The sequence below is a fragment of the Sphaerodactylus townsendi genome, linkage group LG06 (genome assembly GCF_021028975.2).
Source record: "Sphaerodactylus townsendi isolate TG3544 linkage group LG06, MPM_Stown_v2.3, whole genome shotgun sequence".
Classification (NCBI taxonomy): domain Eukaryota; kingdom Metazoa; phylum Chordata; class Lepidosauria; order Squamata; family Sphaerodactylidae; genus Sphaerodactylus; species Sphaerodactylus townsendi.
In genome coordinates this window covers 8,152,839-8,169,277 of record NC_059430.1, presented here as the reverse complement: position 1 = coordinate 8,169,277, position 16,439 = coordinate 8,152,839, and the positions used below count along the sequence as shown (strand labels likewise).

At 49.8% G+C, this 16,439-nt stretch overlaps 1 protein-coding gene across 1 annotated transcript in view; it reads left to right on the top strand.

Moving 5' to 3' along the window:
- The window catches only part of LOC125435287 (exocyst complex component 4-like), a 101,027-nt gene that overhangs the window by 11,880 nt on the left and 72,708 nt on the right, over nt 1-16,439 (top strand). Inside the window, exon 2 of the mRNA XM_048501475.1 lies at nt 29-491. Within this exon, the coding sequence (XP_048357432.1) occupies nt 29-491 (463 nt within the window). The remainder of the gene's footprint in view (nt 1-28; nt 492-16,439) is intronic.

Sequence of the window (16,439 nt, the reverse complement as noted above, 5' to 3'; positions counted from 1 at the left end):
CAGATGTTTTAAAACGTTTATTCGGCAGCAGCTGCCACCACAGCACAGGGATCGACACAGTGTTAACGAAGCTAAGCCGTGGCAGTCATTTTCTGACCGGCTCCGCCTCGTTCGGCAGCCATCTTGTGTCGTCCATTTTGTCGCTGTGCCCACGGTGCTGTGACGGACTTCCAAATGTGCCCCCAGGCTCGAGAAGGGTTGGGGCTCATGGTTCCATCGGCCACGGTTGGCACCGTCACGCTGAGTCTTCCTTTCTTGTCGTGTATTCCAGGTTTATTCAAGAGGTTGAACACGCTTTGGGACTCAGCCCGGCTAAGCAGTGTCCGCTCCGCGAGTTCCTCACCATGTATATCAAGAACATCTTCCTCAACCAAGTCCTGGGAGAAATCAACAAGGAAATCGAAGGGGTGACCAAGACCACAGACCCGCTGAAGATACTTGCCAACGCGGACACCATGAAGATGCTGGGCGTGCAGAGGCCCCTCTTACAGGTAACTGTGCTAAACCAGCCGACGAGGCTCCTACTGAGGTCTCGGTGCACCGTTATGTATTATTTATTGATTCATTAGGTTTCTTCATCACCTTTCCCTAGAAGGCTCAGGGCAATTTACAACCCCGAGTTAAAAACAATATGCATCACAATAAATGCTTTGAAACTCCATTCTCTAAAAATACATCTACATTTCCCAGTGATTACTTACAACTATTAGAGCCATCAGACAATAGATGCCTATAACTCTTATTCTGCCACCGGAATTAGGTGAACCCTAGCAAAGGGATCGGGAATGTAGGGAGGAGGAAAAGGGGAAGAAAAATTGTTTTAAGAGACATGCAAAAGGAAGGGGAAGGGAAGCGGGGAGAAGGAGAAAGGGGGAAGGGGAAGAGGCAGAGAAAGGGGACCACTGATGTGTGGTTGCCTGGCCTCTTTACCCCCATGGGCCCTAATACCATCAGGACCCATTATTTCGCATTAGGAGGGTTTCGTAAGGGCGCGGGCGATGTTCTAAGATACTACTGTTGTTTTAATTATATGTATGTTTTTAGCTGATGTTTCATCTGTACATCGCCCTGAGCCCTTCGGGGACAGGGCGGTATACTAAGTTTAATTAATAATAATAATAATAATAATAATAATAATAATAATAATAATAATAATAATAATAATAATAAGAAGAAGAAGAAGAAGAAGAAGAAGAAGAAGAAGAAGGAGGAGGAGGACTCAATATTCAGAGATGAATTCCAGACACTTGTGCTGTGTTGTTATGTGTATAATAATAATAATAATAATAATAATAATAATAATAATAATAATAATAGTTGCCTCAACCATATGCCAAGTGGAACAGCTCCGACTTACAGTCTCTGTAGAATTGCATTAAGGCCTGCAGGGCCCTGATCTCTCCAGGCAGAGCATTCCACCAGGTGGGGGCCAGGGTCAAAAAGGCTCTGGCCCGGGTTGACCAAACCGAACTTCCGTCAGGCCAGGGATCACCAACAGATTTCCATTTGCCGAGTGTAGCGGCCTTCGAAGGACATAACGGAAGAGGCAGTTCCGTATATAATGCAGGTCCCAGACCATTTAGGGCTCTGAAGGGTTAACACCAGTCAGGGGGAGGGAGGCCCGCAGCTTTGGAGCAGTCACCGAGGAGACCTTGTTATGCATCAATGATAGATGGTAGAAATCCGGTTGCCAGGCAGCAGTCTGGCTGGCAGAGGCATATCTAGGGGAAATATAGCCCAGTGCAAACTCTGCGCGAGCGCGCATGTAACCTCTATCTGTGGGTTCTGTGGGGCAGAACTTGGAATGAGTTTGCAACAACAAATTTTAAAAACAAAATGGTTTACTTTCTTAACATACAACATCAACATTTAACATCACACTTCAAGGTCCTGTTCAGGTTGCATTTTCAAGTCCTTATATTTACAGTCTACTGATACTGCCAAGTCCAATTCTTCTTTGCAAGTGGGTTGGCTCCTGAAGACTCCAAGGGCTTGATGAACAGGATTCAACATGATGAAGGTTTCCAGGAGAACTCTCACCCATTACAACCACAAAAAGAAACTCCATTCTCTAAAAGGTGTTAAGGGCTTATACCAATCAAGGTCCGAGTCTGGTAGCCTTGTCTCCTCCAAACTACATGAGCTCTGCAGCCTTCTGCTGCTTTGAGTCTCCACCCCTTTCTGGGTCAACCCATTCTGAGCATGGGGGTTACACACACGCACACGCACACCCCACCCGGTATGGTCAGCTATCCTTCTCCACCACAACCAAACAAGTCAAGTTTTTTTGCACCAGATGTTGAAGTCAGTGTATGGACCTGGGGGGAAGGAGGAGGAGTGTGGGGGTGATTTTATTGCCCCCCGTGTGACTAAGTAGCCTGGGACATTTGATCTCGTACGTCCCCCTGGGCGGTACGCCCCTACTGGTTGGCATTGTAGTGAGAGACTCACAGTGCAATTCAAAGGGCATGCACATATGAAACCACTGAGGAAACAACGTTACCCCTGGGCCTGCATAATTGCCCCCTATACCAGCATAAAGGGCATTTACACCGGCACTTAGGCGGGTGGCAGGGAGCTCCACATCAGCAGGACACCTGAGCACCATTGTGGGAGCCCATGCTAGTGCTGACGTGGGGGCAGAGCCACTTTCGATCAGCTTCCTGAGCCCTTTCAGGCTCACAAATAGACCAGCAAAATCAACGCAGCAGCCCATTGATATGCCATATGCACAGAGATAGCTTTAAAAGGGGCTTGGACAGATTTATGGAGGAGAAGTCGATGTACGACTACCAATCTTGATCCTCTTTGATCTGAGGTTGCAAATGCCTTAACAGACCAGGTGCTCGGGAGCAACAGCCGCAGAAGGCCATTGCGTTCACCTCCTGCCGGTGAGCTCCCAAAGGCACCTGGTGGGCCACTGCGAGTAGCAGAGTGCTGGACTAGATGGACTCTGGTCTGATCCAGCTGGCTTGTTCTTATGTTCTTATGCTGCTGTTCGTGTGCCGGCTGCAGCAAGTCTTTGAGAAAGCTGCATGGCTGCGTTGTCCCCCGGGCACACCGCAACTGCTCCCCCTGCAGGATTGCATGGGTCACTGTCCATTTTCCACCATGACCCCAGCCCTCCACGTGGAGACTTTTCATACCTACCTGTGAGCTGTTATTGTCTTCCTCCCACTTTTCTATAGGGGAAAGATTCGTACAACCTGAGCCTGTGCAGGCTTCCATTTAGAAGTTGCACCTTATTTATTCATATTTATTTATTTATTTATTTATTTATTTATTTATTTATTTATTTATTAAATTTTTAAACCGCCCCTCCCCCCCCCACCGAGGGGCGGTTTAAAAATTGCATGTTATAGGGGTGGAGGGAGGACACACTCACTGTACCAGTAAAACTGGACTGTCTCACACCAATGCGAGACGTCGCTGTTATGCTCTGTGGTCACATGATTTGGACACCTGGACGGTATTATGAAAGAAATTGCATCTGGCTGCAGGCTTCACAATGGCCCAGGACAGGAGGGAGTTCTTTCTGGGTCAGATTTTGTAAACACAAATCAACCATGAAATGGTAAACCACTCAGTGGCGTAGTGGTTAAGAGCAGGTGCGTTCTAATCTGGAGGAACCGGGTTTGATTCCCCGCTCTGCCACCTGAGGTGTGTAGGCTTATCAGGGGAATTCAGATTAGCCTGCGCACTCCCACATACGCCAGCTGGGTGACCTTGGGCTAGTCACAGCTTTTCGGAGCTCTCTCAGCCCCACCTACCTCACAGGGTGTTTGTTGTGAGGGGGGAAGGGCAAGGAGATTGTCAGCCCCTTTGAGTCTCCTGCAGGAGAGAAAGGGGGGATATAAATCCAAACTCTTCTTCTTCTTCTTCTTCTTCTTCTTCTTCTTCTTCTTCTTCTTCTTCTTCTTCTTCTTCTTCTTCTTGGGAGGGGAAGCGAACATGATTGTAAACCACTTTGAGACTCCTTACATGAGAGAAAAGTGGTATATAAATGCAAACTACTACTACTACTACTCTTCTTCTACTCCTCCTTTCTTTAAGCAGCTGTCAGTGGGCCCCACATTTGTTTCCCTTCATGATTTTCAGTTTATTTATTGACCTTTTTAATTTATTATCTCTTGCTGCAGCGATGGGCAGTATAAACCGAGCTAAGGTATGCACGTTTGGCATTTTGATTTCCTAGCAGGCATTAAAAAAAAGAAGAAGGCTGGCTTACTGTATAGAAAAGTAGTAGTTCAAGAAAAACTCTGCCAATTTATTTTTCCAGCCACGGGGCCCAGAGCAACGCGGCAGATAATGGGTGTCAGTCTTCAACCTGCTTGGAGCCCGTCCATCAAACAGGGGAGAGTTTTCTTTCAATTTCTCTAGGGATTTTGCCCTGGTCTGCTTACAGAAGGCCTTCCGTTGAGAGGTGGCAAAAGAGAACGGTCGCTTCGAGCACATGATAGCGAATCAGGCTTCCAACGAGGCCGCAGGAGGAAAATAGAAGCGTACTTAAAAGAGAAGGGAGAGAAACGCGGTGATAGTGGGTCTTGGTTGAAACTACCCAGCCCACATCTGTGTTCAGAATCCACAAGAAAATATGCAGTTCTGCATACTTGATAATTCTCTTACTTTATCTACTCCACAGGTGTCAAACTCGCGGCCCTCCAGATGTTATGGACTACAGTTCCCATCATCCCCTGCCAGCATGATGCTGGCAGGGGATGATAAGAGATCTTAAACCATAACATCTGGAAGGGCTCTTGAAGTTTACAATCAGTTACTACTGTATACTACCCAGCTATACACCTGTGAGTTACACTGTATATTACCCATGTTATGGACTACAGCTCCCATCATCCCCTGCCAGAATGATGCTGGCAGGGGATGGTGGGATCTGTAGTCCATAACATCTGGAGGGCCGCGAGTTTGACACCTGTGAGTTGCACTGTATACTACCCAGCTATACACCTGTGAGTTACACTGTATACTACCCATGTTATGGACTACAGCTCCCATCATCCCCTGCCAGAATGATGCTGGCAGGGGATGGTGGGATCTGTAGTCCATAACATCTGGAGGGCCGCGAGTTTGACACCTGTGAGTTACACTGTATACTACCCAGCTATATACCTGTATACACCTGTGAGTTACACTGTATACTACCCATGTTATGGACTACAGCTCCCATCATCCCCTGCCAGAATGATGCTGGCAGGGGATGATGGGATCTGTAGTCCATAACATCTGGAGGGCCGCGAGTTTGACACCTGTGAGTTACACTGTATACTACCCAGCTATACACCTGTATACACCTGTGAGTTACACTGTATACTACCCATGTTATGGACTACAGCTCCCATCATCCCCTGCCAGCATGATGCTGGCAGGAGATGATGAGAACTGTAGTCCATAACATCTGGAGGGCCATGAGTTTGACACCTATGATTCTACTCTAATCAATTGTTTTGCTGTGAAAATTGTCAGGCTTTCCAGAAGAAGGCATCATTGTTGGAGTCGTGTGTATTCTTCCCGACTTAACTATTGGGCCTGGAAATCTATATTTGGCACCCTGGGAGTCTTTGAATGAATTTTTGTTTTCATGAGATTGGGGAAGGAGGAGGAGGAGGAGTTTGGATGTTGATGATGATGTTTCTAATCTGGGGAACTGGGTTTGATTCCCCACTCCTCCACATGAGCATCGGACTCTTATCTGGTGGACCAGATGTGTTTCTGCACTCCTGCATTCCTGCTGGATGAACTTGGGCTAGTCACAGTTCTCTCAGAACTCTCTCAGCCCACCTGCCTCACAAGGTGTCTGTTGTGGGGAGAGGAAGGGAAAGGAGCTTGCAAGCCACCTTGAGTCTCCTTACAGGAGAGGAAGGTGGGGTATAAATCCAAACTTCTTCTTCTTTGATGATGATGATGGATTTGTCACAGTTCTCTCTGAACTCTCTCAGCCCCACCCGCCTCACAAGGTGTCTGTTGTGGGGAGAGGAAGGGAAAGGAGCTTGCAAGCCACCTTGAGTCTCCTTACAGGAGAGGAAGGTGGGGTATAAATCCAAACTACTTCTTCTTTGATGATGATGATGGATTTGTACCCAGTGGCCTGTCTAGGAAAACTCATTCAAAGTCTTTGTCTGCACCACAGCTTCCGCCGTTTGGCTTCCTCTCCGGCCACTCTCTTTTGCCTCCTCCACCCCCCCCCCACCCCCAGCACATTGTTACCAGCCACCAGCCTGGCATACTGTTCTCATCTTGTCAAATTACTGCCCGTTAATCAGATGGATGCCGGCGGCGAGCACCGTTCAGATGGCCTCCAGCGGCGGCCATCTGAGTTTTGCTACTTCGTGCAGTAAGCAAACGAGTGTTCTTTCCGGTCCGTTTGCAGCCATAATCAGAAACAGTTTGGCAGCGACTTGGCGCTGATCAATCGGGTGTTTCTTCCTTCTCAAGGAGGAGCACAACCTTTGCGGCAGGAGCGGGAATTGTGATCAGTGATGCTTTGTGTAGCCGTTGTCGTTCTCCCCAAAAGGGCTTGTGGAACATTCGTGCATACACCCACCCATTGGCACACATATGTGGAAACACATCCCTTTTTGTTGCTGAGGTCTATTCTACGGAGAGTTTAACTGAAACCCCAGAACCTGTGTCAGTAATGGAGCCAGCCCTTTCCAAGATGGCTGATCAAGAAATACAGGCTTTAGGATGTTGTGGGTTTTCCGGGTTGTATGGCCGTGTTTCAGTAGCATTTTCTCCTGACGTTTTGCCTGCATCTGTGGTTGGCATGATGTTGTTGGTTTTCCAGGTTGTATGGCCGTGTTCCAGTGGCATTTTCTCCTGACGTTTTGCCTGCATCTGTGGTTGGCATGAAGATGCAGGCAAAACAGTCAATCCAGTCTCCAGTCTCCTTGCTGGGTAAAAACCCCTCCTGACCCCACTGATTTTTCAAAAACAATTGGTGGATGTCAGGTGTAACGAATCAGCAAGGTCCAGACCCAAAGTAACTATAGTCGTTCTTTATTGAGCTGGCATTCTTGATCGACTACAGACAATGCGGGAACTGGAGCCCCCCTCCACAAGTAGCCGCTTTTATGGGCTCCCAATTCCCGCCACAAACTAAGATAAACATTTGGCCATTCCCATCCAAAGAGCTGTGAGACCGGTTCACACAGACAGAAAGCAAGGTTAAGCAAGTAGATAACAAAAGTATGTTTCACCCTGGGCAATGCGCCTGGTGAGGAGTTCCACTCAAGACCACTCTCCCCTGCCGGAAACAGACGAAACCTTACACTCTGCCTCTCCTAAGAGAGCCCGTAAAAGCGGGTACTTGTGGAGGGGGGCTCCAGTTCCCTCATTGTCTGTAGTCGATCAAGAATGCCAGCTCAATAAAGAACCACTATAGTTACTTTGGGTCTGGAAAGACGTTCACAGTGCCCACCTCCGCACTGAGCAGAAAATAGGAGTCCCATGTACCCGCCATATTGCTTCAGTGCAAAACTGGACAGCTGTTTGCGCTGCGTAATTCTTTGGAAAGTCTCTAGATGGTAAAAGCGGCGCGATGGTCCCACAATCCGATGGGGTTTTTACACGCAAACACAGATACATACCTAGTTTTTTTCCCGTTGGCACCTCCTGACGTTAAAGACAGCTTTTCATCTGACCTAGCCTCAGACGTGGACTGCATGATGGATTATTTTAATTAGCCCAACCGCTGGACAAGCTTGCCTTCACAGGGCAAATATTGGGCTCATAAATCTTCATTTTTACCTGTTCGACCAGATCCGCCGGCCTGTTCTCGCCCCTGTGTCTGCATCCAAGGGCTGGGAGCTGCTGCTGCTTGATTGACAGTGGCTCTCTGTTTCTGGTTAGCCTGTTTATAAATCTGCAGCGGCCAAAGCTAGAGAGGGGAATGCTCAATGCCAGAGAACGCAAGAGTTGTTTCCCTGCATCAGGCTAGCTGACCCAGGAGAGAAAAGTGGCCAGTCTCACACGTTGCCTAGCTTCCCTTGCTGGGTTGTTGAAGAAGAAGAAGAAGAAGAAGAAGAAGAAGAAGAAGAAGAAGAAGAAGAAGAAGAAGAAGAAGAAGAAGAAGAAGAAGAAGAAGAAGAGGAGGGGGGGGGGAGGAGGAGGAGGGAGGAGGGAAGGAGGAGGAGGAAGGAGGAGGAGGAGGAGGAGGAGGAGGAGGAGGAGGAGGTTTGGATTTATATCCCCCCTTTCTCTCCTGTAGGAGACTCAAAGGGGCTGACAATCTCCTTGCCCTTCCCCCCTCACAACAAACACCCTGTGAGGTCAGTGGGGCTGAGAGAGCTCCGAGAAGCTGTGACTAGCCCAAGGTCACCCAGCTGGCGTGTGTGGGAGTGCCCAGGCTAATCTGAATTCCCCAAATAAGCCTCCGCAGCTCAGGCGGCAGAGCTGGGAATCAAACCCGGTTCCTCCAAATTAGATACACGAGCTCTTAACCTCTTACGCCACTGCTGCGGAGGAGGAGGAGGAGGAGGAGGAGGAGGAGGGGGAGTTTGGATTTATATCCCACCTCTCTCTCCTGTAAGGAGACTCAAGGTAACTTACAAGCTCCTTTCCCTTCCTTTCCCCACAACAGACACCTTGCGAGGCAGGTGGGGCTGAGAGAGTTCAGAGAGAACTGTGACTAGCCCAAGGTCACCCAGCTGGCATGTAGGAGTGCCGAAACACATCTGGTTCACCAGATCAGCCTCTGCCACTCATGTGGAGGAGTGGGGAATCAAACCCGGTTCTCCAGATTAGAATCCACCTGCTCTTAACCAGTACACCACATGTGGATAAACTGGAGGAGAGGAGAATAAGTCACCGCTGGGGAGATCAACAGGGCACAAACCAAGAAAATAATATGAATCCGTGAGCATTTCCTATTGTAATTTTGTTACTGCGCTGCCTGGTAACTTTTAATAGCTCCAGACCAACCAGCTCTCGGCAGCGCAGGGGAACAGAAACGGGACCCAACACAGCGAGTATAGTGAAATAATAAAAGGTTTTATTGAGATGCTGACCTACGTGTCGGCACCTCCACACCACGGCAACTGCAACTCCCTAGCAGCGTTACAACAGCTTTTATGCACTTTCTCCTGTCCGGGGGAATACAGGACAGCCTACAACCATTCATTCACAAAATACATAATAACCAATCATGCATCTGTAATACATGAGAACCAATTAGAATCCAGTGGGCAGCCCCTTCTTGAATTTCGCAGCAGAGGCAGGGCAAGGCGATGACGTAGGCACTGGCGGAAAAAACACAAAAGAGTCCTTCGGGTGCTTGGGCCAGGAAACTAAACTTAACGATGACAGCACCCTTGTCTGCCTGCTGGTGGGATTAGGCAGATGGAGGCGCTTCTTCCGGGGATTCACTTTGAAGTAAGCACGTCAGAACAGGGTTTTACAAATGAAGAAGGGACATGCCCAGGAGGGTCAGTGGGGGACTCCTGCCTTGAGCCTAGGAGGTTCCATGCAGGCACCCTTATCTGCCTGCTGGTGGGATTAGGCAGATGGAGGCGCTTCTTCCGGGGTCCCTTTTGTCAACGTCCATTCAGGGTTTTTACACATGAAAGGGACATGCCCAGGTGGAGCAGGGGTGGACTCCTGCCTTGAGCCAAGGAGGTTCCATGCAGGCACCTTATCTGCCTGCTGGTGGGATTAGGCAGATGGAGGCGCTTCTTCCGGGGTCCCTTTTGTCAACGTCCATTCAGGGTTTTTACAAATGAAAGGGACATGCCCAGGTGGAGCAGGGGTGGACTCCTGCCTTGAGCCAAGGAGGTTCCATGCAGGCACCCTTATCTGCCTGCTGGTGGGATTAGGCAGATGGAGGCGCTTCTTCCGGGGTCCCTTTTGTCAACGTCCATTCAGGGTTTTTACACATGAAAGGGACATGCCCAGGTGGAGCAGGGGTGGATTCCTGCCTTGAGCCAAGGAGGTTCCATGCAGACGCCAATACAAAAGATAGCTATAAGTCCAACTTTCTATCTAATACAGTGTGTTCCTACCTAACTGAGCAGCAGTGGCGTAAGAGGTTAAGAGCTCGTGTATCTAATCTGGAGGAACCGGGTTTGATTCCCAGCTCTGCCGCCTGAGCTGTGGAGGCTTATCTGGGGAATTCAGATTAGCCTGTACACTCCCACACACGCCAGCTGGGTGACCTTGGGCTAGTCACAGCTTCTCGGAGCTCTCTCAGCCCCACCTACCTCACAGGGTGTTTGTTGTGAGTGGGGAAGGGCAAGGAGATTGTGAGCCCCTTTGAGTCTCCTGCAGGAGAGAAAGGGGGGATATAAATCCAAACTCTTCTTCTTCTTCTTCTTCTAACTTATACGGAAATAAAACACAGTTCCATCTTTATTTAAAAACAAGATCAGAAATGGAATCAAATCACTTCTGACTCCGCTATCAGTTTCTGCATTCTGAAGGCTGTGTACCTTTTGGAGATGTCCGCATTATTCCGGTCCCCTTCATCCAATGTTTGCAGAAATGAAGCTTACAGGTCATAACGAGGGTTATTTTGGGTTCCGTTTTCAATGAGAGCGGAAGATCGCTGGAGACGGGGCGCGGAAGGGACGCGGAAGGCCCTCGTCTAGACTCCACAAGTGGCAACGCGCCGGCTGCCATTTCGCTGCCGCTTTCCTCCCTCCTCTGAGCACACATAATTACACCTGGGTTATTTCTTTAAAGAGCATAATGTGAAATGTGACATCAAACTACAGCAAAGACAAAAGCAAGATTAATCGCTGCTCAAATGGAAAGCTAAAGAAGTCATCTTCGGAGGGGGGGGAACGCCCCCCCCTTCCACCTGACAATTCCGTCTGGGGAGCGTTTGAAAGAGCAGTGGGTTTCGAAGAGGTTTTTGCCTCCCGGAGAATGAAAAGCTAGCGGGTGTAGTGGCCCACGTGCCAGGATCTCGCTGTTCATTTGTGAACAGTTTGCTGCTCAATTGCCTCCCAAAAAATTCTGAAGCTGGCTGCCAAATCGAATATTGCCTCGGGGGGGGGGGGGAGGAGTTTGGATTTATACTGCACCTTTCTCTCCTGTAAGGAGACTTCAGGTGCCTTACAACTCCTTTACCTTCCTCTCCCCACAACAGCAGTGGCGTAGGAGGTTAAGAGCTCGTGTATCTAATCTGGAGGAACCGGGTTTGATTCCCAGCTCTGCCGCCTGAGCTGTGGAGGCTTATCTGGAAAATTCAGATTAGCCTGGGCACTCCCACACACGCCAGCTGGGTGACCTTGAGGTAGGCACAGCACTTTGGAGCTCTCTCAGCCCCACCTATCTCACAGGGTGTTTGTTGTGAGGGGGGAAGGGCAAGGAGATTGTCAGCCCCTTTGAGTCTCCTACAGGAGAGAAAGGGGGAATATAAATCCAAACTCCTCCTCCTCCTCCTCCTCCTCCTCCTCCTCCTCCTCTTCTTCTTCTTCTTCTTCTTCTTCTTCTTCTTCTTCTTCTTCTTCTTCTTCTTCTTCTTCTTCTTCTTCTTCTTCTTCTTCTTCTTCTGAGGTAGGTGGGGAGAACTGTGACTACCGCAAGGTCACCCAGCAGGAATGTAGGAGTGTGGAAACACATCTGGTTTAGCAGATAAGCCTCTGTCACTCATGTGGAGGAGTGGGGAATCAAACCCAGTTCTCCAGATTAGAATCCACTTGCTCTTAACCACTACACCCCCACCTGGTTTGAAAAGAGCACCTATGCATGCTGCGCACCTATGCTACACCTACTGCAAATTGTGTTTTGAAGATGCACAATAATGGGTGACACCTGAGAGACAACCTGATCACTGCAATCTGGGCATTGGAAGGTGACAACAGCTCTTGACTACAATTGGCCGTGCTGGCAAGGGTTGATGGGATTTGAAGTCTGGAGGGCTGCAGGTTGCAGACCCCTGATCTAGACACTAGATGCCTATGGATGCAGCCCAGAATTGCATTGGCTTTCTTGGCTGCCGCATCACACTGCTGACTCATGTTGAGTTCATGGTCTACTTCCGCAGGTTACCTTTTAGGCCTTAGCTGAATTTACCCGTATTTCTTGGTGGGGAGTACGTTCCTGAGGGACCATGTGCCGCCATCACCACCCTTTTCAAGGCAGTTACAACCTAAGATCGAAAAATATTAGATTTTCCCCCTCGCAGATGTATGCCGTGATCTTCAGTAAGGCCACAAAGACCCCGGGACGCTAGGCAACCTGTGCTGCATTTGGTGTTCATCGCTGCCGGCTGTGCCGAGCTCTTGGTGACATTTGGGGAAGGACAAAATATCTGTCCAGTATAAATAATAATCTGGCCTTAATAACTGACCATGACGATAAAGCAAGTTAGCAAAAGGTCAGGCAGATGGACGGAGATGCAGGCGCTGGAGATCTTGAAGGGTACCGGAGGAGCCTGTGAATAAGTCATTTGGAGTCTTCAAGCTGCTCCACGCTGGCGTCTGTTGACAAGCACATTATCCGAAGCCTCCGGGTGACTGTATATGCTATTAATCCAGACAGCTGTTACAGGAGGCCTGCGGAGAGTGCCCTTCCAGTCAACTCTCTGTTCTTAGCCACCTTCTTACTCACTTCTTCGGAAGAACCCAGCAACTTCTTTCAGTAGAAGTGAGGAATAACCGAAAAACTGGGAACCCACAAGGAATTGCAAAGGGAATTAGCTATTAATCCGTTTGGGGTGCTGTGTGGTTTCTGGGCTGTCTGGCCGTGTTCTAGCAGCATTCTCTCCTGACGTTTCGCCGGCATCTGTGGCTGGCATCTTCAGAGGATCTGATGGTAGGAATGGAAAGCAAGTGGAGTATACAGCCCGGAAACCACACAGCACCCCAGTGATTCTGGCCGTGAAAGCCTTTGACAGTATATTAATCCGTTTCTTCCCTCCCACCCCAAATCTGATACTATATGCCAGTGGTGGAGAACCTATGGCACAGGTGACAGAGGTGGCACTCAGAGCCCTCTCTGTGGGCACGCGGAAATAGAGTCCCCCCCCCCCCACATCTAGGCTGGCCTGGGCCACTGGGCTCGATTATTAGCATTAAACCTAAGTTTTGGGGAAGCAGTGTAGGTAACCCTGTTAAGCGCTGTTAAACCCCACTGATTTTCATGCAGAGAACTAAAGCTCGATCCTTTACCTGGAAGTAAGCTCGGTTGCTGGCAATGGGGCTTGCTTCTGAGTAAACCCTCCTAGGGTTGTGAATCACCCGTTGGAAGAGTTGCACGGTTGCTTCAAAGCAAAACCACCGACTAGCACCAAGCTTACTCCTGAGTAACGCACGCCTCGGAGCCAACTGTTTTTTCTAAACTGAAACCTCAGTATTCGGGTTAAATTGCCGTGTTGGCACTTTGCGATAAATAAGTGAGTTTGGGGTTGCAATTCGGGCACTCGGTCTCGAAATGGTTCGCCATCACTGCATGTTAGCTGGAGAAGACCAAGTCTGCATGTTTCTTAAATCTGTGTCCTGCCGTTGACTTAACAATCCAAGAGCAATAAGCATTTTTATCAAGCCATTTGGGAAGCAGTTTTTTAAATTAATATTTTCATCTCGCCTAAAGAATCCCCCAAGAATGCAGAAACCGCCACATTATTTTTAGGTGGTCCCATTTTCCTGCCCTACTTACAGCCCCTAAGTTTGCTATCAGAAGGAATAATTGGGGACCTGCAAGAACTTGAGGGGTCATCTCATTTCCCCCGTCTGTCAGGAGTGCTTTGATTGTGTTTTTCATGGCAGGGGGTTGGACTGGATGGCCCTTGGGGATCTCTTCCAATTCTATGATTCTATATACCCCACCTCAAAATCACTCCACATTGTGGCACAAAGAGGAACACATCTTACCGGGACATGCCTCGGAAGATGCCAGCTGTAGATGCGAGCGAAACACCAGGAGCGAAAACTACCAGACCACGGCCACACAGCCCGGAAAGCCCACAACAGCCAGGGATCTGTTGCTTTGCAGAAAATGTTTGCTATAACAAATGGACTCTGCAGCTGCTGCTGCTGCTGGATCTGCCTCGTATTGCCGGGGAGCACTTTGGAACGATGGCTCGCGTCTGAAGATGAATTACCTCCATTCCAAGTTAATTTCTGTTTCCCAGCAGGATCCCAGCCGGACCCCGCTGGGTTTGGAAATGGCGCTGATTGGGTAATGGATGAGCGCTCCGTGGACGGCTGTGCCCACGCTCTCCTGGTGCCCGCTTCGGCTTTCCCGGTGCCCTTCATTTCCTGCTTTGCAGCCAGCGCCGCTCGAGCTAAATGGGTTTTTTCACAGGACAGTAACTTGACGGTCGTTAGCACGGGGAAGATAATGTATGAGCCCAAGACGGAACCGAAATGCTTATTCGGTGGAATCTGCAACTGCTCGGGAGTTCGTGTGCGGCGAGATCGGCAGGGAGCCATCTGCTCCGGTGGAACATATCAATCACGGAGGGGGGGGGGAGGCCAGATCTATCAAGAGACTTTACTGGAACTGCAACATATTCTCGGCCTGGCCCGACGGCAAGTGGTGGCACACGGTCAAGAGCTTAATAGCTGCCTTTCTGGGCCAAGCCCGGGGTCCATATAGGCTAGCGTTTCGTTTCGGCAGCTCTTTGGACTGGATTTCTGCTTTTAAAATCTCATTAGCTGCTTTGAGCGGAGGAGAGCCGGCGCTGAAATACGTCAGGAAGAAAATGGATGTGATGAAAAGCTTACCAGTACCAGGGGAGGGTGGCATTGTTTTATCCCCATCATCTGGTGTTTATCCCCATCATCTGGAGCAGCAGTGGCGTAGGAGGTTAAGAGCTCGTGTATCTAATCTGGAGGAACCGGGTTTGATTCCCGGCTCTGCCGCCTGAGCTGTGGAGGCTTATCTGGGGAATTCAGATTAGCCTGTGCACTCCCACACACGCCAGCTGGGTGACCTTGGGCTAGTCACAGCTTCTCGGAGCTCTCTCAGCCCCACCCACCTCACAGGGTGTTTGTTGTGAGGGGGGAAGGGCAAGGAGATTGTCAGCCCCTTTGAGTCTCCTGCAGGAGAGAAAGGGGGATATAAATCCAAACTCCTCCTCCTCCTCCTTCTCCCCCTCCTCCTCCTCCTCCTCCTCCTCCTCCTCCTCCTCCTCCTCTCACACTGGGCCCTGAAGCCAACAGTTCTGCCCAGCCAGTGCATAGAGCAAAGGTAGTCTGCCTCTAAACCTGGAGGTTCTGTGTACCTCTCCTGGTTAACACAGACTGAGAGACCTCTGCTCCTTAAGCAGTATAGTTTTCCAGCCGCTCACCTCTTAAGGTGATCGCCAGGTGCCTCCCCTTCCCCTCCACTCTGCCCCAGAGGTGGAGGAGGAGCCGAGCCGAATTGTCTAGGGTTTTGTCAGCCTGATGGATTACAGCGCAGCCCGTGCTCCCGCAGCGAGGTGAAAACGGCGTGGAGTGGAACAAATCTATATGTATCTTGCACTCCCGCTGGGTCGAGCCCCAGCTGCGTCAGCTGACATGTTGATTTATACATTTGCCGCTCCCTTCTCCTAATGAATAGTGCCCCACCACGGGTCACCGGAGCCCCCTGCTGTAGAGACCCCGCCAGCTCCATCTACACGGGGAAAATGAATCATGTTTTCCGAAGCCTCCTTCTCCGAATCAAGTAGCGCCCGAACTCCAGCTGGGAGGCAGCTGAGGAAAATTAAATTGAAACCCCAAGCAAACAAGGAACCCAATTCCTGTCAATGGACCCGTGTGAAAAACCGTCAAGAGGGTGCCAATTTTGTCCCTAGTCACTCGGACTTCAGAGTTGACCGTTCTGGTGAGGAACAGCACCTTGGGTGGGGAATTCTCCTGAGCGGCTTCGCCCAGCTAGACCGATCTGATCAAGTTAAGCAGGGTCGGCCCAGCGTGGTATAGTGGCTAAGAGCAGGTGGATTCTAATCTGGAGAACCGGGTTTGATTCCCCACTCCTCCACCTGAGTGGCAGTGGCTTATCTGGTGAACCAGACGTGCTTCCACACTCTGACATTCCTGCTGGGTGACCCTAGGCTTGTCACAGTTCTCTCAGGACTCTTGCAGCCCCACATTTTGTCCCTAGTCACTCGGACTTCAGAGTTGACCGTTCTGGTGAGGAACAGCGTCTTGGGTGGGGAATTCTCCTGTGTGGCTTTGCCCAGCTAGACCGATCTTATCGGGTCTCAGAAGTTAAGCAGGGTCGGCCCAGCGTGGTATAGTGGCTAAGAGCAGGTGGATTTGAATCTGGAGAACCGGGTTGGATTCCCCACTCCTCCACCTGAGTGGCAGAGGCTTACCTGGTGAACCAGATGTGTTTCCGCACTCCAACATTCCTGCTGGGTGACCTTGGGCTAGTCACAGTTCTCTCTAAACTTTCTCATCCCCACCAACCTCACAAGGTGTCTGGTGTGATGAGAGGAAGGGAAAGGAGCTTGTAAGCCACCTTGAGTCTCCCTACAGGAGGGGAAAGGTGGG